The sequence below is a fragment of the Abramis brama genome, assembly GCF_963993115.1.
Source record: "Abramis brama genome assembly, chromosome: 14".
In the NCBI taxonomy this organism is placed as follows: domain Eukaryota; kingdom Metazoa; phylum Chordata; class Actinopteri; order Cypriniformes; family Leuciscidae; genus Abramis; species Abramis brama.
The window spans coordinates 18956113-18977957 of record NC_139976.1 but is presented as its reverse complement, the minus strand read 5'-3'; the positions used below and the strand labels follow the sequence as shown (position 1 = coordinate 18977957).

The window sequence follows — 21845 nt, the reverse complement described above, 5'->3', positions numbered from 1 at the left end:
AGATGTATTGGTAGATCTATAAAGGATTTTGCATTTGAGTCAGAATCTTCTGTTTTAAATGCATGAATCTTATAAATGCTGTAAATTGCACTGCAACAGTGTGTACGTTTCAAGCAGAAGTCTGCTTTGTGTCTGTGTCCCACTGTACTTTGATGCATTAATTGCTTTTCCGTATGATGTTTCTCCTAGCTGTACAAACTGAACATTCACAACGTGGTGTCAGAGTTCGTGCCTCTTATCATGAACACCATCATGCTGCAGGTGTCTCCGCAGGCTCGGTCAGTGACCTCTCTCGTCTCGTTGAGTGTGTGGCGTTAGATCACCGTTAATGCACTGAAATGGATGCAATTTAACACAGTGACATTTAAAGCATTTTCTGGTTTCTCTCCGTGACAGGCAACACAAGCTGTTCAACAAGGAGCTTTATGCGGATTTTATCGCCGCTCAGATCAAGACCTTGTCGTTTCTTGCTTACATTATCCGGATCTACCAGGTAGCGTGGCTCAGGAAAACACCTGTTAATTAAACTTTTCTAAACTTGTTGTAATACTCAAACAGCGACTAATGTGGAAATGTGTGTGTATCAGGACTTGGTTGGGAAGTATTCCCAGCAGATGGTGAAGGGGATGTTACAGCTGCTGACTAACTGCCCCCCTGAGACGGCTCACCTGCGGAAAGAGCTGCTGATCGCTGCCAAGCACATCCTCACCACAGATCTACGCAGCCGTGAGTCATCCACCGCTAAACACTTTGCAGGTTGTTGGCAGATATTCCCAAATAAGATATGCAAAGCGTTCGCTATTGTAGGAGAGCTCGCATCTGGTGTTAATTACGCCACTGAGCTTCATGGGGTACCGCTTTGATATGTTACGGCTGCTTTCTTTTTGAGCTTCACCCCTCAATCAATAGCGTTTGTGAGAGGAATCTGATACACTCTTCTAAATCATTAATCCTGTAGAGAAGGTTAAATGAATCGATAAGAAACTCTCACTGTTTAGACCCGACATTGATGTATCTCAGGGTTCATGGGCCCTTGAGCCGTTTTGGTTGGGTTTAGAGCCTGCAATGGCATCTGATAAAAGCTGTTTGTGTTGCAGAATTCATTCCATGCATGGACAAGCTTTTCGATGAGTCGATACTCATTGGCTCAGGATACACTGCGAGAGAGACGCTAAGGTAAGAACGCAGATTAACCACCTCCAAATTTATATGGTATTGTCCATAAATGTCAAATATAAGCAATCTGTGCAATATGCAGGGCACACATTTAACTTCCAAAGCATAGTTAGGTGCCTGCGTAGGCAGTTTCAAGGAATTGTAGATGCCCTCATGATGCAAAAGCTCTTTTCTAAAGCCAAATGCTGTGCTCTGCAGAGAAGACAATCTCAGAATGCATTGCGACAAGCAAGGTGAAAAAATGAATCAAGAGTGTCGGCAAAGGAATATTGGTAACACTTTACAATAAGGTCTCATTTGTTAACATTGGTTAATGTATTAACTAACGTGAAATAACTATAAGCAATACATTTGTTACAGGATTTATTCATCTTTGTTAATGTTAATTAATAAATATATAGTCGTTTATTGTTTGTTCATGTTAGTTCACAGTGCATTAATGTTAACAAATACAGCTATTGATCTGAATAATGTATTGATAAATGTTGAAATAATCATTAACTAAATCATTAATTAATAAATTCTGTAGAAGTATTGTTCAATCTTAGTTCATATTAACTAAAGTTAACTAATGTTAACTAATAAAACTTATTGTAAAGTGTTACCGGAATATCTTTTTTTAATTTATTAACATTTAAACCACTTACAAACAGCCTGGCACTGACAAGAATAGGAGGACAAATACATGAAGGAAATAAATATTAATAAAATGATAAATAAAAGAAAACGCTCTCTCTATGTGTATATATGTGTATGTACACACCATACCACAAAATATTATAATCTTATTATGGGGTCCATACATTTTGAAAAGTTTATTAATAGACATATATTTTAAGACATATATATTTTAACAGAAGCATTCAATTAATTTTGTTACTGAAACTGTATTAATAAAAAAAAAAATTCATGTGATGGATGATAATTGATAAATTGATATTAAACTCTTTAATGAATAAATAAAAAAATAAACATTAAAAACTTAAATTTTAAAGTGATTTTAGACATCACAACATTATAATGTACAGTGTGAAAAGTGAAATAACTATTATTAAATTATTTGTGTTTTTAAAGATTAACTTTAAGTTTTAGATGATGGCAAAGATATCTCGTAAAAAAGATCGTTTAATTAAAAAAATGGCCAATATTTGTAAATGCTATGCATTTTACTTACTAGAGTATCACATTGCTAGCTTAAAAACATGCCGACACCAAACTCCAGTGAAATTAGTTGTAAGTTCTGAAAAACACTATTTAGATGACACATGTTCATACTTTATGATTGCCTACTTAGAGAATTGCATCACTTATGAGGTTTTATTTCGGTTGTGTTGCTCTCTTAGAAGGTGGCCAAAAGGAAGCTGATTTTGGAATGTTTTGGAATGAGCTGTAAGGGTTCTTTTTATTGTAATTTCTTCAGTGTGGCTTGGGGCCACAATCCCTTTCCTCCCAAGTTTCTTGGGGGGAAAAAATTAAGTTAGATTTCGTCAAGTGCAACGAATCAGAATTGATATTTAATGGTGCTTGACTGAGCTGAAATGCCCCACTGGGCAGAGGAGATACAGGTGCCCATCTTCATGTGCCAGGCTGTCCTGGCATTGCCCACTCTCTGTCTCCCTGCCCCAGATGTCGTATGCCTGCCAACACCACCTCTCTCTCATCCACGGCTTCCATCAGCCTTCAGCAGGCAAATTTGGCAGGACTCACAATCTGTCAAAGCCATTAGTGTCGTTTATTCTAAACTTTGCCTGAAATCTCCCAAGTATCGATCAAAGATATTATTATCAGCCGGGGTCGAGAGCTATTTGCTCTTTGAGGGTTGGTTTTGATCAATTTTAGGCTGGAGGTTCTACACCACAAGAGTAGGGATGTCTGTAATGAGTCAGTAGTACTTTAAAATTACACTACCGTTCAAAGGTTTGGGGTTAGTACGAGTTTTTTTAATAACTAATACTTTTATTCAAGTAAAAATGAGCAAGGGCTCATTAAATTGATCAAAACTGACAGCAAAGACTTTTATAATGTTACAAAAGATTCATATTTTAAATAAATGCTGTTCTTTTGACCTTTCTTTTCATCAAAAGAAAAAAAATGATCATGGTTTCCACAAAAATATTAAGCAGCTTCATATTAAACTATGATGATAATGAGAAATGTTTCTCGAGCCAAATCAGCATATTGGAATGATTTGTGAAGGTGACAATGAAAACTGGAGTAATGGCTTCAGCTTTGCCATCACAAGAATAAATTGCATTTTAAAATATACTAAAATAGAAAACAGTTCTTTTGAATTGTAATAATATTTCACAATATAATTGTATTTTTGATCAAATAAATGCAGCTTTGAGCTTTTGAATGGTAGTGTATGTTTTTGAATAATCAAAATCAGTTAAACATGGCTGTTTTAGCAAGGTATTCTGTAAACACTGTCATGTCTTTTGTAAACAGACAAAGTTGAGGCCATCAATGAACATCAACATGGTATTAAAATTGCTATCAAAATTGAGAATCGTGAAATTGGTATAAAAAGAACAGAAATCCTTTAGAAAGCATGAATGTTGTTGTCTAACAGCGAGTCTGTTGATGTTTCAGGCCCTTGGCATACAGCACACTAGCAGACCTAGTACACCACGTAAGACAGAACCTCCCGTTGACGGACCTCTCCCTGGCGGTGCAACTGTTTGCTAAGAACATTGACGACGAGTCCCTTCCCAGCAGTATCCAGACCATGTCCTGTAAGCTGTTGCTAAACCTCGTAGACTGCATCCGATCCAAGAGCGAACAGGAGAATGGCAATGGCAGAGACATTCTCATGAGAATGCTGGAGGTGAGAGAGACCACATTAGCCTATGTAAACCATGTTGTGATCGTGATTACAATGGGCTACAAAATGCCACTGTCTGGCCATATGCAAATGCATTTGTAAAGCACATAATCATTGATCTGACATTGCACAATTTCTATATCCTCAGGTTTTTGTGTTGAAGTTCCACACCATTGCACGGTACCAACTGGTATCCATCTTTAAGAAGTGTAAGCCCCAATCAGAGATGGGTGTGGTAGATTCTGCCGCATTACAAGGAGTCCCAGCAACTCCTACTGTAGCTACGCCCGCCTTACCTCCATCTGCGCCACCAACACCCGTCACCCCTGCACCACCTCCGTCCACGTCTTTTGATAGACCCGGCGAGAAAGAGGACAAACAGACCTTCCAGGTGTCCGACTGTCGCAGTCTGGTGAAGACCCTTGTATGTGGAGTGAAAACAATCACATGGGGCATCACTTCTTGTAAAGCTCCTGGAGGTGAGATGGATGGACATTCTTGGCTTTAGATTGTCCCAAGTCATTAAATATTAGCTCTGTTTAACATTTTCTTTTTGTCTGGACTATATTGATCTTTTTAATGTCTTTGTGGGGCATCTCAAAGTCATTGAAGGGTTAGTTTTGCTCAATATTTCCATTTAAATAATTAATTTTGGTATTAAATGTTGGTATTATTGTATTTCAGAGGCTCAGTTCATTCCCAATAAGCAACTCCAGCCCAAAGAGACACAGATCTACATCAAGCTGGTCAAATATGCCATGCAGGCCTTGGACATCTACCAGGTACGACCGTCCACTGATTAGTGCAGATTACCACAGCAAAATCCTCAAACAGTCTCTTAAACTTTCTGATAGAACAATAGAGGTGCGTCCAGTTATGTTGCCGAATCTCAGAGCGTAATACAGTCGTTTTACTCGAATTCACATGATCTTGAGAGCTGAAGTTTACAGCTTATCACAGAGCCAACCCCCTTTTGGCTAGGTACAGATTGCCGGCAATGGACAGACGTACATCCGTGTGGCTAACTGTCAGACGGTGCGGATGAAGGAAGAGAAGGAGGTTTTGGAGCACTTTGCTGGAGTTTTCACCATGATGAATCCTCTCACTTTCAAAGAGATCTTCCAGACCACCGTTCCATACATGGTGGAACGTATATCCAAGAACTATGCCCTACAGGTACTGGTGCTGCAGTTTTCGTTCACTGCAGAATTGAATTGGCTTTTTCTTTCTGCAAAATTCATTGACCATTGATATGACGTGGCTGTCCAATCCTTCAACAGATTGTGGCAAATTCCTTCCTGGCCAACCTAACCACCTCTGCACTGTTTGCCACCATCCTCGTGGAGTATCTGTTGGAGCGTCTTCCTGAGATGGGCTCTAACGTGGAGTTATCAAACCTCTATCTCAAACTCTTCAAACTGGTCTTCGGCTCAGTGTCTCTCTTCGCTGCTGAAAATGAGCAAATGCTCAAGGTGAGCGTTGTGTCTTATGCACATGAAGGTTTTTAAAGTAAATTGTTGCCTCTTTTGTCTTTTAGTTGGCTAAGGTGCTTATTTAGATTATAGAGTAGGTAATTCACAATTTTTTCAGAGCAATTGGATAGAGGGATCGCTCACACCCTCAAAGCTCTGATGACACTGTGCTGTCTAACGCCTCAGCGCCAGTAACCGCGCTGCATTAATTTTAATGCGTTCTGTCAGCTCCTTTGATGAGAAATGACACTTGTGCCTCAGATTGACAGGAAAGACCAAAGTGAAGGTCACTGTGAAATAGTGGAAAGGAAGAAGCTTCTGTATCTCACTTCCCATCAATCCTGTTGTCCGCTGAAATTATTTTCAGTGTCACTGTTTTGAAATGGTCTATTTCTGCATTAAATTAATCAAAAATGACAGTTAAGATATTTATGATGTTACAAAATATTTTCATTTAAAATAAATGCTAAAATAAGAAAAGTTTTTGAGAACTAAATGAGAATAATGAAATGATTTCTGAAGGATCATATAAAACTGGAGTAATGGCTGCTAAAATTATAGCTTTGCCATCACAGGAATAAATAAAAAAATTAAATATGAAAAAAGTTACTTTAAGTTCTATTGATAATTCCCAGTATAATTTTATTATATTTTTGATCAAATAAATGAAGCCTAATGAGCATGAGAATTTCAAAAACATTTAAATGTTTTACCAACCCTAAACTTTTGAATGGTAATGTAAGTGGGTGTCAACTGCATATATAGTAATTATCACCAAATCATCAAATATATGCCAATCAATCAGCCTGACAAATTTATCAGAAAAGCATATTTATTCACTCTTACATACAATGACGATGACATATAGAAGTTTTGTTTACTTGGGATGTATTGAATCTATTTCTTTCACAGCCTCACCTTCATAAAATAGTGAACAGTTCCATGGAGTTGGCTCAATCTGCCAAGGAGCCCTATAACTACTTCCTGTTGCTGAGAGCCCTGTTCCGCTCAATAGGAGGGGGTAGCCATGACCTCTTGTACCAGGAGTTTCTGCCTTTGCTGCCTAATTTGCTGCAAGGTGAGTGAGATCACTAACCATAGGGTTTTTCAGAACAATAGTCCTCAACTGTTGGTTTACAACCTTTCTGAAAAGGAAAACTGCTTAAAAAACTGCTTAATGCAAAAACAAAATACAGCTAACCTTATAAGTAAATATGAGTATCATCTCTTCACATATCTTCTGTTGTTGATGTCAAACCAAAACCAGTTTATAACCACTGAGATGTGTTTTTTACCATGACAAAACACTCAATAAAACACTAAAAACAACTATGTTACTGCCTTGTGTATTGATTCTTTGTGGCTTCTCTTTAGGTTTGAACATGTTGCAGAGTGGCCTCCATAAGCAGCACATGAAGGATCTGTTTGTTGAACTGTGCCTCACTGTCCCAGTGCGGCTGAGCTCTCTTCTACCCTACCTGCCCATGCTCATGGACCCACTGGTGTCTGCCCTCAACGGTTCCCAGACTCTGGTCAGCCAGGGCCTGCGCACACTGGAGCTCTGCGTGGACAACCTGCAACCTGACTTCCTCTATGACCACATCCAGCCAGTCCGAGCCGAACTTATGCAGGTAAAGCCTTTGAGCCGTCACCTTTGACCTGACAGAGTCCTGAGGGATGATTCAAATGTTTTCTTAATACCTTTATGAACAGGCATTGTGGCGAACGCTCCGTAACCCTGCAGAGACCATCTCCCATGTTGCTTACCGGGTGCTGGGAAAGTTTGGAGGAAGTAACCGAAAAATGCTGAAGGAGTCTCAGAAGCTGCAGTATGTGGTGACTGAGGTTCAAGGCCCCAGCATCAAGGCAGAGTTCACTGACTGCAAAGCCTCCATTCAACTGCCTATGGAGAAGGTGATGCTTTTATAATTTTCATACAGGCATCTCACTGCAATGTCACTGTGTCATGTATGTAGTACCTTAGTGCCTTGTAGGGACTGCACAATACATCAAAATCAAATTTATTTTCATGAAATGCACATTTTTTTTATTCTACAGAACAGTTTTTAATAACTTCATCACATTATTTGAGCATTTGTTTTACTTTTATTTATTTATTAAAAATCACAAAAACTATTATTTCTCTCTCTCTCTCTTTTATATATATATATATATATATATATATATATACCTGACATAATAAATTGTCACATTTGATTACTAAATTGGACATTCTTCAGCATTCTGTCCTATAGCCTTGAAGTGATATTTTCATTTAAGGTTTAATTATTCCTTTAATCCGAAATTTATAAATATATTCATATTAAATAGCCTTTTCAGTGCTGAAGAGATTTGAATTTGAGGTTGATTTGAGATTAATCCACTTGTGTTGGCTGTTATTAAGAACTCTCACAGAACCATAAGAGGCTATGTCATGTTTTTGTAAACAACGAACCACCGCGGCATACCTAAACACCAATTTTGGTTTCTGGCTTGGTTCTCTATAAACCGTAACAAATTCACTTCCTTTTATGTGTCAGTTTGCCCTCAATATGTGTGTGAGAGGGATGGGGGTGGTTCAGGGGTTGGAAGAGGGATTCTCGTCATGTAATGAATCCTTGTCAAAGTGTAGTGTGTGCAGAAAGACATCGTCTTCCCCAGGTAATTAAATAGATCATCAGGCTGTAAGCTGTGCTCATCTCTTCCCTCCTGCCCACCCCCCTCTAATCAATCTCTCCCTGCTGTGCAGACGGGATTATTTACTCCAGCTAAATGGCCTTTCCTGCTGCTCGTCGCTGCTTGGGAAAACGCAAACTGTCATTTCTGTAATTGTGTTCACTCCACAAAGATGGATGCTACCGCTGTTGTGCCGTTGCTGATAATTTCATTTGCATGCGTCCTGTGGTTGCCGCAGGCGGCAGCTGCTGTTTGCAGCCGCCTTCAGCCCAGCGACGTGTTTGGATCGAGACAGACAACAACTCATTCTGTCCCCCATAGGACCGGCCTTCACTCTCGAAGCATCCTCGCTTGTTTCAATATGTGTGGGAATCAGTTCACAAGCGCAGTTTGATTTGGACACCAGCCAAGCTGAGCCGTCTTCCCATTTAATATGAAGCCGTACTTCGTTCCTCCTATCCAGGAACCCAGACGTTTGTAAATGAGAGCTAATGCTGCGTAGTTCAAGGAAGTTCTCTACGTATCTTCTCTTAGTCAGAGACAGATTGTCTCCCATCAGCGCTGATGGTCTCTCTGCATGACTGCTTGAGTAATCCTGCCCATATTTATCTGATTTCCAAGCATCATGGTATTAAACTAAATTTGAACATTCGCCATGGTGTCAGAGTTCATTACAAGGGGTTCCTAGGCTCATTTTCTTGATGCCACTGAAGAGGAGCAACGATTTAATGTGGGGGGGGTAACTCCCAGAGTTTTAAAGAAAAACTAATGCTTTTATATATAACACGTACACGAGAACTGGCCCCCGACTGAGCCTGGGTTCTACCAAGGTTTTTTTTTTTCTCCATTAGGTCACCTGATGGAGTTTCAGGTCACCATTAGGTCACTTGATGGAGTTTCAGGTCACCATTAGGTCACTTGATGGAGTTTTTCGGTTCCTTGCCACTGTTGCCTTTGGCTTGCTCAGTTGGGGATATTTTGAGGATATTTAATTTAATTTTATCAATCAATAAATTCCACTAGAAACAAACCTTGTTGTATTATTTTAATTTAATACTGTGAAGCTGCTTTGATACAATCTGTATTGTGAAAAGCGCTATACAAATATACTTGACTTGACATTTTTAGGGGCCAGGCCTCCACTGTAGAGGCCATGAGCTTTTGAAAAATGACATGGTTTGTGTAGAGGGACCTTCTGGGAATAAAACATGTGTACAAGGTTATGTGACATTTATAATAATGTCTCAACAAGCCAGAACAGCTCAGGACCCTCAGGAATTGTAAAACAGTGCTATACTGAGAAGTGTGGCCCTTTTTTCCTCAACTCTTGTGCCATTTATTTTACCTTTTCCCAGAGCACATCAGTATTAAGAGCTGGTTTTGGGGATTCTGTCTTGAAATGACTTGCATGGCTGTCAGTGGTCACACTGTCTTGAGCGATAATTCGTTCAGACAACCCTTTCTGTGGCAAGCTGCCTTCTCTATTTTTGAATCTTATTAATTAGCTCATCTTCTCCCTCGACATGTCTTACCACTTTAGCTTGTCTCTTTATAATTTAAGGGTTTAAGAGGCATCTAATCACTGCAGAATGTTTTAATGTTTGATGGGTCTTTAAGTGTCATCATAGAAAATTTCACTCAGGCGAGGAAGATTAGTGTCTTATATGTGCAATGAAACTTGAATAAAAATGTCAAGTGCGCAATCATATGTCATTTTGTGATGAGATTTGTATCGCTTTAACTAGATTTCTGTGTTTATAATGGGATGTATTAAGCTGTTTAATGCAATTTTTTTGATGCGTACGTTTGGTCCACTAAGGCTTAATGCTGTTCTCCTGATGTATTTAGGCTATAGAGACTGCACTGGATTGCCTAAAGAGTGCCAATACTGAGCCGTATTACAGACGACAGGCTTGGGAGGTGATCAAATGCTTCCTGGTGGCCATGACCAGCTTGGAGGACAACAAACATGCCCTTTACCAGCTCCTTGCCCATCCCAAGTAAGACAACCACTCAGTTTATCATGCGCTGGCACCCTTGTGAATAGCTCAATATGAAATCATTATTTTCTATTAAAAATCTCAGATTGGTTACTGTTATATCTTTATCTGTAAATGTTAGAACGCCTTGTGTTTATTACCATTTTGCATAATGGCTCATTCTGAGAGCAAGAGAGTCTTTCTGTTAAACTTAATAAAAAAAAATAAAAAAAACAGACCTAAATGGTATCATGCTAATGTAGTGACTTTTTTTTGTGGCAAATATAGCATAGCCTAAATAGTTAATGTATTTTCAATAGCCTTAAAGTTATATATATATTAAAGAGTCCCTGTAGTCAATAGTTATGTCCCTTAAAACTCATCTTTGAACACCAAAATTACATATTTAAATGTTTTATCCTTGAAAAAAATTCTTCATGCCTTAAAATAGCTTGATTGTAACTCTACACCCTTGTCTCATTTAGTATACGCAGTTCTATGAATATGCAAATTAACCCCGCCTCCACTCACTCGCACCAGCTCAGAGATCCACTCGTTTACGATCACACATTGACGTGATTGGTTACAAGGCAGTTTGTGACGCCAGAAACGTCTTTGGTTCATTGCAGTTTTAAGGAAAATAAAAATACTCAGCAATTGTTTTGACTTATGCAAAACACCACTATGCCTTATAAACAACATTTAAGAGCTTGATTTTCACCACAGGGGGGACTTTTTTAAAATATTAAATTAGAAAGTAAAATTAGGCTTTTTAAAAAACCAAATTAATCAGAATATCATTATCAAAATAACTATGAATTGTAGCCCTATTCTTGTGCACTCTGAGGCTGAAACGTGCCTCTGCATTTTCCGCTGTTTTTACTATGTTTGCAGCTCCTCTGGGCCTCATCCAGCCTGGCCGCTACTGTCTACAGTGTTCAAAGGGCTAATTACTCAGGGCCGTTTCTACTGGCTGGGCAAGAGGGTCACATAACATTGTCATTGATCTCTACGCTGAGGCTAATTGACTGTACTTTATCTGTTTACCCCAAAAGCCAGTCATATGGGCCCCTTTCTGAAGTAACCGAGTGTCAGTTAAATGGGAAGAGAGCTGCTGTCAGATGTCTTGATTCATGACATCTTCTCTCCCTCTTTCAGTGTGGCACACTGTGCTGGTCATCATGAAAAGGGCCTTTTTCAGAAGGCGGAATGCCCTCTTAATATCTCAAATGCCAGGCCGGATAATTGAGTCCCATTCAAGTGGCAGCGTTATGAATTTGAATTGATCTGACCGCTCTCTTCGGCTCAGTCCTTTCCCTAAGCCAAGCCTTTTAAATAACGATAATGAAATGGAGCGATCCATCACCACTGCTACCGGCTTTGGCATTATAGAATGCAAGCTTGAGGAAGGATAAAACACTCGCTCCATCACTGTGCTGCTATCAGCTGGGGTAAATAACCAAACATGAGACAAAATGTCAGCCAGACACAAAGCCAGACTCCCATGGGGCTCAGCTGTCTAAACACAAAAAGCCTTTTATACTCTGTAATCAAATCAAATTGCCTGATTGGGTTATTCAACCTCAGGCTCTTGTAATGGAGCGAGTTCATGGATGCAATGCGAATTATGAGCTAAATCCCTTTGCTGGTTTTCAACAGCTTCACAGAGAAATGGATACCTAATGTGATCATCTCCCACCGGTACAAAGCCCAGGACACCCCAGCGCGCAGGACGTTCGAGCAGGCCCTAACGGGGGCGTTCATGTCTGCGGTCATCAAGGATCTCAGGCCCAGCGCTCTGCCTTTCGTTGCCAGCTTGATCCGCCATTACACCATGGTGGCAGTGGCTCAGCAGTGTGGTGAGGAATCTTTTTGCCTATGTGCTAATTTCATCTGTATTGAAATTCAATCTTAACATGACTTGAGATGGAAATACATGGACTCTGGGGTCCTGGATTATTTAAAACTGTAATTAGTATTCCTTTTAGACCACAAACTTGTCTTAAATATCTACCTGTTACAGTATGTGGTCCTTATCCCACTAAATTTAATCAGGACTGTAAGACTGGAAGCTTACACTGCTATTTTGAACCAATAATCGGAACAAAAGGCAGTTGAAGGATGACGTTCATAATTTAGTTATTTATCTGACTCCAATATAAATAATCTGACTCAATTAAATTTGTTGTTATTCTTTAACCTCTTATTCTTTAAAGGTAAAGATCTTTCTTAGAGTTGATAGGAAAATGTAGGATTTAACCTGAACGTTTAGATAACGAACTTATAATCACTTTAGCTTTCAACATCACCAGTGATAAAAGAAAATATTCTCAAAGCCTTTAGAGCAGGCAAAGTTATTTATTAGGTTACATGTTTAAATATACAGACAGTAGAATGGAACGACATACTGTATAGAAAACTTGGTTGTAACAAATAATGCGCTGCTGTGCAGAAGAGGCCGTAAAAGCCTTTCTTGTATACGCACCGGTGTGCGGGAGTGGTGGGGTTAAAGCCTTTCTCCAAGATCAACAGTTACCTTTCCTTCTTATACCCAGAGCAAAGCATTGTTAAACATGAGTGGAATACCAACACCAAAACCAACTGACAGGAAACCAAAAGATAAGGCAAATGGATGGTGATCAAGAGGGGGAGAAGAACATTAACATTCTCCTCAATGTATGTTTAAGCAATAGTACCTAGATTGTACATCAGGATACTTTAATATCTCTGCTAAGTTCACCACCATTCAGTTCAGTTTATAAGCTGTCAGATAAGACCTTGTTGCATGTTACAGCACACTAGTAAATAAACGGTATGTAGTTGAAAGCGTCCTGTGAATCAAATGGTACAGATGTGTCATTGAGGTGCAAACAACTGTCTCTCCAGACAGAACCATCCTGTGCCTGGAGTGTCCCAACAGTCCTCAATCAGCATATTGATGATTAGCATACTGTGATGATGAAGGCCATTGTGCCTCGTTTAATTCACATGTATACCTTTAAAAGGATTTCTGAAATACTAGGGCAATAAAGAGTTCTACCCAGATTCGCTCAGCCCTACAGGACTATCGTACTGAAAATAGTGGACATAAACATTCGTCATAGTTGTCTATTCGTTGACCTACGTTATAGATTTTAATTTGATTACTGTTGCACAATTAAAGTAGTGATTATGGCTTAGATTTATTCAATTTAATGAATGTTAAAATTAGGGCTGTAGTCAACCAAAGAAATGCTTAGTCGACCAAAGTCCTGTCCTGCACAACGATTAGTCGACAAAAAAGAAAAGAAAAAAAAGACGCGATGTTTTGCATTTTGATTGAACATTTATTAAACAATTGTCATAGAGCATTTATAAAACAACAACGGAAAAACGTTTTTTTTATTTTTTTTTATTGACACCTGGGATCCCCCGCGAAACAGTTCTCATTCGCGCTTGAATAAGGCCGGCGACACACTGGCTGCTGGCGTGAGAGTCTCAGCTGCGTTGGGTGTCTGTTTTTATTTCGGCTCCCATGTTAATAGGTTGGAGTTTGCACACTGCCTGCGTGAGACACGCATGGGAAAACGCGTGCATGCTAGAAATAGAACCGACGCCTGAGTGTTCCAGCAACGGGAGTGTTCTCTGGCTAGAGCGCAGAACAGCGGAGTTTGTATGGACCGAAGTGCATGTCTGAGCTTGTATTGCTGCTGTTGCTTTGACATTGTGGAAAATAGAATAGAAACAAAATGTATTAGACTTTTTACCCGTTATTATCAATCTAAATTAATCTCGTTTTTAATTTAGGCTAACTTAATTTCGTTTTTCTTTATTTAAATTTAGTTTTTTCTTTATTTAAATTTAGTTTTTCTTTATTTAAATTTAGTTTTTCTTTATTTAAATTTAGTTTTTCTTTATTTAAATTTCATTTTTTCTGTATTTAAATTTCGTTTTTTTCTGTATTTAAATTTCGTTTTTCTTTATTTAAATTTCGTTTTTTTACCTTAAAAGTATTGCTTTAACAGACTGTGTGCGTTTTATATCACTAGTGCAGTGTCCGTTCTCGGAGAACATAGCCTAGCCCTGCTCGCGTGAGGTGCGCCGCTTCCCGCTCGCGCTGTTCTGTAGTTTACTATTAATTCTGAACGTGTCGCGTCTCGCGTGTCTGTCTATATTGCACCAAATGCGACACTGCACTCCCTTGTGAAGTCGATTGGATGAACGGTTCTCGAAATAATCAAAATGCAAACGGACAGACAGACACATAGAGATTACTACCTATATTCCTTACTGAGCGCGAAGCAGCAGTGCAGCCAGCCACAGGTGCGGTTCCCGAGTGTTCTACGTGGTGCGCTAAACTGTGGCGCTGTTACAAAATAGCCTAAATTAAAGCATTTAAAGTTGGGGATAAAACATAGGCTAATTATATTTAGAATACAGTAATATATAACTGCTTATAAAGGAATAAATATCAAGGAGTAAATCAATGAAAATTTCTTTATTGGTGAAAAATAAAATAAAAAAATTATGCGACTGGTCGACCAATGAGAATGTCAGTCGACCAAGACGGCATCGACCGATTAGTCGACTAAACGACTAAAGTTGACAGCCCTAGTTAAAATGGGGATTACTTTTTGTACTATAAAATAAATCAAATTTATTATTATTATTATTATTATCTTGGCCACTGAAGTGTATCAGAATATACCCAAGTGTCCCAACACCCTTAAACAGTAACTGTTTCTATTGGCCGCAGAGACATTGGAGAGAATTTCTTGGCTTTTAGTAAGTCCTATTTTAATACAGTGTAACAATGTTTATGTTCAGGGTAGGAGGAGGCAGGAACCGGTGAGCGTTCAACGTAACTTTAATAACAAAATAAACATAAACAACAAAAGGAAAGTCAGAAGCAGCCCCTCACATGACTGCCGCATATAAACATAATAAATAAAGCAACATGAAGTCCCAGGCCTTTTTCTCTCACCTTCCACTGTCGTCACTCCTCCTTGTATCCTTCCGGAGCTCCTCCATGGGATTTGACACCAGTGTGTGGCACAGGTGGCGCTCATTAACATTCACTCCACCGGCCTCGCTCCGCTCTCACGGCTTTTGGCCCCTTCATGCCACATATAGTTTTATAACTTTTTGCTAAGCAGCAAAAATATAAGATTTGATTTTCTGTCTGTGTGGCCGAAACATCAGAAGTGCACTCAGGTCTTTACATTACATTACATTTTCTGCCCTAGGTCCTTTCTTGCTGCCATGCTACCAGTCAGGAAGCCAGCCCAGCACAGCCATGTTCCACAGTGAAGAGAACGGCTCCAAAGGCATGGACCCTCTCGTGCTGATCGACGCCATCGCCATCTGCATGGCCTATGAGGAGAAAGAGCTGTGCAAGATTGGGGAAGTGGCACTTGCTGTCATCTTTGATGTTGCCAGCATTATTCTGGGCTCCAAAGAAAGGGTTAGGTTTCCCACAAACCCTTTATAGAAAATATTTTCCACTTGAAAGATTTTCTGTTGAAACTCGATCTGGTTCTTTTTTCAGGCGTGCCAGCTTCCACTGTTCTCCTACATAGTGGAGCGACTGTGCGCATGCTGCTATGAGCAGGCCTGGTATGCTAAGCTAGGTGGAGTGGTGTCCATTAAGTTCCTGATGGAGAGGCTTCCTCTGATTTGGGTGTTGCAGAACCAGCTCACTTTCCTCAAAGCTCTGCTTTTTGTCATGATGGACCTCACAGGAGAGGTACAAACACTTTCTATTGTCATTGGAAATCATTTATCTTTGGGTTACCTGCATGAACTTCTGTATCCCATAATGTCTCTCTCAGGTGTCTAACGGTGCAGTTGCCATGGCAAAGACCACGCTGGAGCAGCTGTTGATACGCTGTGCCACTCCTCTAAAGGATGAGGAGAAGACTGAGGAGCTTCTGTCTGCCCAGGACAAATCCTTCCACCTGGTGACCCATGACCTGGTACGAGAAGTGACCTCCCCTAATTCCACTGTCCGCAAGCAGGCCATGCACTCCCTGCAGGTGCTGGCTCAAGTCACAGGAAAGAGTGTCACCATCATCATGGAGCCTCATAAAGAAGTGAGTATGATACACTCAATACGATTATAACAGAAATTGCTTTGCCTGCTCAGTCAGATTTTTACTTCCCTTCCAACATTTTCACTGGCCCCAACATTAAAAAGGGTACATTATATTATTAAAAACATTTTTATGTGTTAGAAAAAAATAATTTATTCATGAAGTTTTCTCTAAAATAGAAATTATTTGCAAATAAAATGAATTACAATTATTCAAATTAAATAATAACTATTAACATTTCTAAAATAGAAACCATGTTTTAATTCAAATTAAATATCATTTTTAACTTTACATTTTTATATTTAAAAATATCAATCAACAACAATTACCCTCGCACACCAACAGGTGATAGATATGTGCATTAGAGTAAAGACCAAAAAAGTCAAAAAGGGTTGACATATAACAATATAAATTATTAGGTTTTGTAACAATAGATGTGAAATATACTACTAGAATTTAACTCGCAAAGCCATTTTTAGATCTGTTAGACTGCTAAATAGTTATATTAATGAGGTATAATTCATGGCCACAATTTTCAATATTTCACAGAAAAGCAAATGTTTTTATTTTACAAGACAACACATGTTTATTCTATAAGTTTAGATAACTCTAGACTGTCCAAGTGACCGTTCCATCAACTCTTTTAACACAGGGCCAGGGCTATCACACAATTCTTATTGTTAACTCCTGCAAGGAAGGAACATTAGGTCAACTTCCTTCCTCTATTTAGGGAAAGTTTAAAACTCTCCTTATTTCCTCCAGGTGCTGCAGGATATGGTTCCTCCAAAGAAACACCTGCTGCGGCATCAGCCCGCTAACGCTCAGATCGGCCTGATGGAGGGCAACACCTTCTGCACCACCCTACAGCCCCGCCTCTTCACCATGGACCTCAATGTGGTGGAGCACAAAGTCTTCTACACAGAGGTCGGTCTGAAACTCTTTGCACTAAAGTGGGAAATATGAATGCATCAATGTGTTTATGCTCTGTGAACTTCCTTTCTGATTTGACACAGTTGCTGAACCTGTGTGAAGCCGAAGATGCTGCCCTGATGAAGCTGCCGTGTTATAAAAGCCTTTCTTCACTGGTACCGCTACGCATTGCCGCTCTTAGTACGTGCTACTTTTTAATTTGTATATTCAAGGAACTTTATAAGCTCTGTTCCAAAACATGGTAGGCTGCTTTGCTGTTTTATGCCTACACAGACTGCTGCTTTTTATGGCAGAATCGTAACTGAAGTGGAACCTTAGAACCTGGTACCTTACATTGATTTGAACAATTTACAGAGGCGGCAACTCTGTATGTCATACAAATAAAACTCCTTGCACAAAGCGCATAGGAGGCTTGGCTCTCAGCTGATTTGAAACGTTTGTTGTTAGCATGTTGCTAAAGTATTATACTTTATAAAAAGTCCATGTTTAATTAGATTTACCTTGTTTTATTGATACTTTGTGTACTTGCAGCACCATTCAAAGTTTGGGGTCAGTAAGATATTTTTTAATGTTTTTGAAAGGAGTCTCTTATACCCAGCAAAGCTGCATTTATATATACAGTAAATATACAGATATACAGTAAAAACAGAAATATGATTACAATATTAAAATAAATATTTTAAGATATTTTTAAATGTAATTTATTCCTCTTATGGCTAAACTGAATTTTCAGCAGCCATTACTCCAGTCTTTAGTGCTACATAATCCTTCAGAAATCATTCTAATATGCCAAATTGATGCTAAATAAAGAAACATTTCTTATTTTTAATGCTCAAAACAGTTGTGCTGCTTAACTTTTTTTGTAGAAACTGTGGGACGTTTTGTTTAGGATTCTTTGATGAATAGAAAGTTCAATAGAACAGCATTTGTTTGAAATAGATTTTTGTTGGAACATTATAAATGTCTTTACTGTCACTTCTGATGAATTTAATGCATCCTTGTTGAATAATAGTATTAATTTGTTTCATTTGTAGTATTCAAATGTTTGGTGTGTGCCACGTAACTGAAAGAAAGTAATAAATGTGTACTCGATTTTAGGGCCTGTAATCTTGTCAGCCTTTAGGATTTTGCTGTTTAACCCTTCCTCGTGTGTTTGTCCAGACGCTCTGGCGGCCTGTAACTACCTTCCCCAGTCCCGAGAGAAGATCATAGCTGCCCTCTTCAAGGCTCTCAACTCCACTAACAGTGAGCTCCAGGAGGCCGGAGAGGCCTGCATGAGAAAGGTCAGTCCTCTCCCTCCACCAGCCTCATTTCCTTTCTCCAATCTCTCGGTCTCTTCCGCACTCTCTTCCTCTGTCCTGCTGCCTCTAATGAGTCCTGCCTGAAAAGATCAATACAGGATGGAGTGAAACAGGCTAAGAGGAAAATGAATTTGGCCGTGATGCATCGTCTCAATGCGAAAGGCTGGCGTGGCCTTTCTTTTGCGCTGGTCTAGAGTTTTTCTGCTTCTGTGAGTTGATAGGATAGTAGTGAAAAACAGAGTTTTAAGATGCTATTATCATGTAGTCTCCCCTGTAGGGCATGTAAAAGCAGCTGTCTCTATTAAGCACCCAATTGGCTGTTTAATGGCCATATATATTTGTTGAAGTCTGAGTGTGTATTCATGTTCCTATGCATTTCTCAGTTCTTAGAGGGGGCTACTATCGAGGTGGATCAGATCCATACGCATATGCGTCCCCTGCTGATGATGCTCGGAGACTATCGCAGTCTGACCCTCAATGTGGTCAACAGACTGACGTCTGTCACACGACTCTTCCCCAACTCCTTCAATGACAAATTCTGTGACCAGATGATGGTAAGTCAATACTGTAAATTTACCAGTTTGGGTTAAATACATTTTAATAAATGTATTTTAACCAGAATGTTCCCTTAATAAAGGTATTGATGACTATTGGTTAGGGCTGGGTAAAAAAAAAAAATTATTTCTTGATTTTAATTGATTATCATTTTTAAGAACCGATATCAGTTTTTAAATCCCAAGAATCAATCTTTCAGTCTATTCAGTTTTCAGTTGATGAATGAAAAAACTTTGTAGCGTGTCTCCCATCTAATAAATCGCAATAAGCTTTGATATTTGTTACTGCTGATATGAAACAAAGTAGCAGATTTCAAATTCTGTCAATTTTATAACAAAATTAAAACAATAAATACCATCTTGTCGCTCTTCAATGTGGCATGTGGAGCACACGTGAATTGATAATCTCTTCCGCTTTACTAGTAGTTACAGCACGAAATAAACATGAATGAACATCGGAAGGTATGTTGAAAGAATCAGTTCAACTTATCCAAATCCGTATCATGTCTCATGTAATCAAAACTGTGGAAAATCGTCAATACAACAGCTTATAAACAATGTCACGTAATGTTACATTTATCCCAGAAAAGGCATTCAGTGTCAAAACACTTGTTAGTCAGCTAGACAAATAAACTCTATAGAAGAGCATTTTGCTAAACTTATGCAAAAAATTGCATATTCATATTAGACATAGATTTTTCTTAGATATTTTTAAACAAAGGGATCAAGAGTGCAGCAGATAATGGTAGAATACACTACATTATTCAAAGAATTTAAACAGTCAAGAGACCAGACTCAATGTTTTTCCTGCTCTTGCAGCAACATCTGCGTAAATGGATGGAGGTGGTGGTGATCACGCATAAAGGAGGCCAGCGTAGTGACGGCAGTGTGAGTATAAGCTTGTTTTGATACCTCTGTTGCATATGCTGGGGTTTGTTGGTCTTTGCTGCCAACAAAGGCCAGTATTTTGCTTTTAATTGAATTATTTGTCAAACTTCACAAGGGTGGCAGCCTCGTAATGTATCTGTTAGCGGAAGGGATTTGTGGATATGGAGAGCTGAGATGAGCGCTCTGGACTGGACTCCCCCCTCCAGCCCAGATCCCCCCTCTCAGACTCTGTGAGTGGCCATATTACAATCAATGATTAATTAGGCGCCATCCACCCCCGCCTAAGTAACGAGCCTCAGAGTTCTGGATCCTCGTTATCTTGTTGGACAGATAACCTTGTAGAGTGAGAAAAGGTGAGGGGGAAAAAGCCTAGCTGTTTCCACGTTTCAAAACGAGCTGCCATTCTTTCGGTCTCGTTCACGCCCTGCCTTTCTCTAAAATGTATTATAATTACATGCAAATTGGCCCTCTGTTCCTGCAGTTCTTAATATTCTTACAACAATGACAGAATGACCAGCTATACATGACAATGAGGTGGGGTCAGCCAGGTTCGGGGCTGGGGGGGGCATTCAGAAAAAAATAGTTCCAGAAGATTAGTTTAGTCATACAGAGAAAAAGAAGGTCGATTCAGGGAGAGCGTACAGATTTAGGCTACATAAGAGCGCATACTCAGATTAGCCCATGCCGGGGTGCTAGTTCTGTAAAGGGACTGTTCCTCATTGCTTGTTTTTCAATGTTTCCTCGGTGTAAAAATATCTTGACAGTGTCCCAAAAATAACAAAAAGATGCACTATGAAGACTGTGCATTGTTTGTCTGTTCCATTCTTTACGAAAGGAAATTTTTATTCATATTTATCTCAAAAAATGTGTGAAGTTTGTATTTTACCCTTATGAAAAAATGAAGATTTTGGCATTATGACAGTTATACTCATTTTATAGAGATTTATACAGTTATACTCTGAATTATTCTTGCTGTAATGCGAAGAAGAAGAAAAAATCTTTTTTTAAGGTTTTTAAATGCATTTATACATCATTGCAGCATTTGTTGGAATGTCTTTAAAAGTTGTAAGTTTTTTTTAAGACATTACAACTAGGCTTGCTGCGATAGTCGGTGTTACGTGGTATTCAGCCGCACACCGATTTTATCACTTGCCCACCGCTGTACCGCCCCCCACCGTCGTTTTGATTTTTTTTATAGTAATACAAAATTTATTTCATTTATCAGCATTGGTGTATGCCGTGCTTATTCGTTTTGTTAATAAAGCTATCTTAGTCATTTTGTTAATAAAAGTTCTGTTTATTATAAGTTGTAATTGTACTGTTTTGTTGTTGTGTTTTTCATTAAGAATAATAATAAAGCCACCATTCAAGCAATTGCGCCCCCGGAAGTAGCGAAAGTGAAATGCGCACGGCCATTCATGAGCGATGGAAAAGTGAGGTGGAAAAGAGGGAAGAACTCCAACCCATCCGCATATACTTTCCGATAACGCGCAGTCTTTGTGCCCACAAAAAAAAGAACATAACAGAATGGAGAAATCCAAGATTAAGGATGTCTTTTGTAAATGTATCTAATTTAGGGTTGGGCGATATGATGAGGGCGAAAACATTTTATTTCATGATAACGTTATATTTCACAATATAGTTATTTTTGCTTTAAAGTTTTTGTTATATACATTTTTGATACCATTGATATTTCATAAAACCCATCACCAATTTCAATGTCACAAAAAACTAATACTAGCCTAATTAATAGAAGTAAAAAAAAAAAAAAAGCTCACTGAAGACAGGTAAACCGTGATAAAATAGGATCAAACAAATTGAATTACAAGCAATAGGACAAAAACTACAATAGAACAAAGACACATATGAAATAGACCTAACTGAAAAACTTCAAGAACTAGAAATAAAAAAATAAAAATAAAACAGATACAACTGAAATAGACCTACCTGAAAAACTTGAAAAACCTGAAAAAC

General features: G+C 38.9%; 1 protein-coding gene across 3 annotated transcripts in view; it reads left to right on the top strand.

Moving 5' to 3' along the window:
* trrap (transformation/transcription domain-associated protein) overlaps positions 1 to 21845 on the top strand; it is a 91502-nt gene that overhangs the window by 6576 nt on the left and 63081 nt on the right. For 2 of the 3 annotated variants that reach the window (XM_084135557.1, XM_084135556.1), the window contains exons 10-31: positions 190 to 278; positions 397 to 493; positions 588 to 726; positions 1098 to 1176; positions 3769 to 4003; positions 4149 to 4479; positions 4685 to 4782; positions 4982 to 5176; positions 5281 to 5472; positions 6385 to 6550; positions 6847 to 7103; positions 7186 to 7386; positions 9997 to 10148; positions 11787 to 11986; positions 15353 to 15570; positions 15655 to 15852; positions 15938 to 16198; positions 16961 to 17122; positions 17212 to 17308; positions 18290 to 18411; positions 18813 to 18983; positions 19803 to 19871. In XM_084135557.1, coding sequence (XP_083991683.1) covers positions 190 to 278; positions 397 to 493; positions 588 to 726; positions 1098 to 1176; positions 3769 to 4003; positions 4149 to 4479; positions 4685 to 4782; positions 4982 to 5176; positions 5281 to 5472; positions 6385 to 6550; positions 6847 to 7103; positions 7186 to 7386; positions 9997 to 10148; positions 11787 to 11986; positions 15353 to 15570; positions 15655 to 15852; positions 15938 to 16198; positions 16961 to 17122; positions 17212 to 17308; positions 18290 to 18411; positions 18813 to 18983; positions 19803 to 19871 — 3729 coding nt within the window. The remainder of the gene's footprint in view (positions 1 to 189; positions 279 to 396; positions 494 to 587; positions 727 to 1097; positions 1177 to 3768; positions 4004 to 4148; positions 4480 to 4684; positions 4783 to 4981; positions 5177 to 5280; positions 5473 to 6384; positions 6551 to 6846; positions 7104 to 7185; positions 7387 to 9996; positions 10149 to 11786; positions 11987 to 15352; positions 15571 to 15654; positions 15853 to 15937; positions 16199 to 16960; positions 17123 to 17211; positions 17309 to 18289; positions 18412 to 18812; positions 18984 to 19802; positions 19872 to 21845) is intronic. The other variant, XM_084135558.1, reaches the window with a different exon arrangement.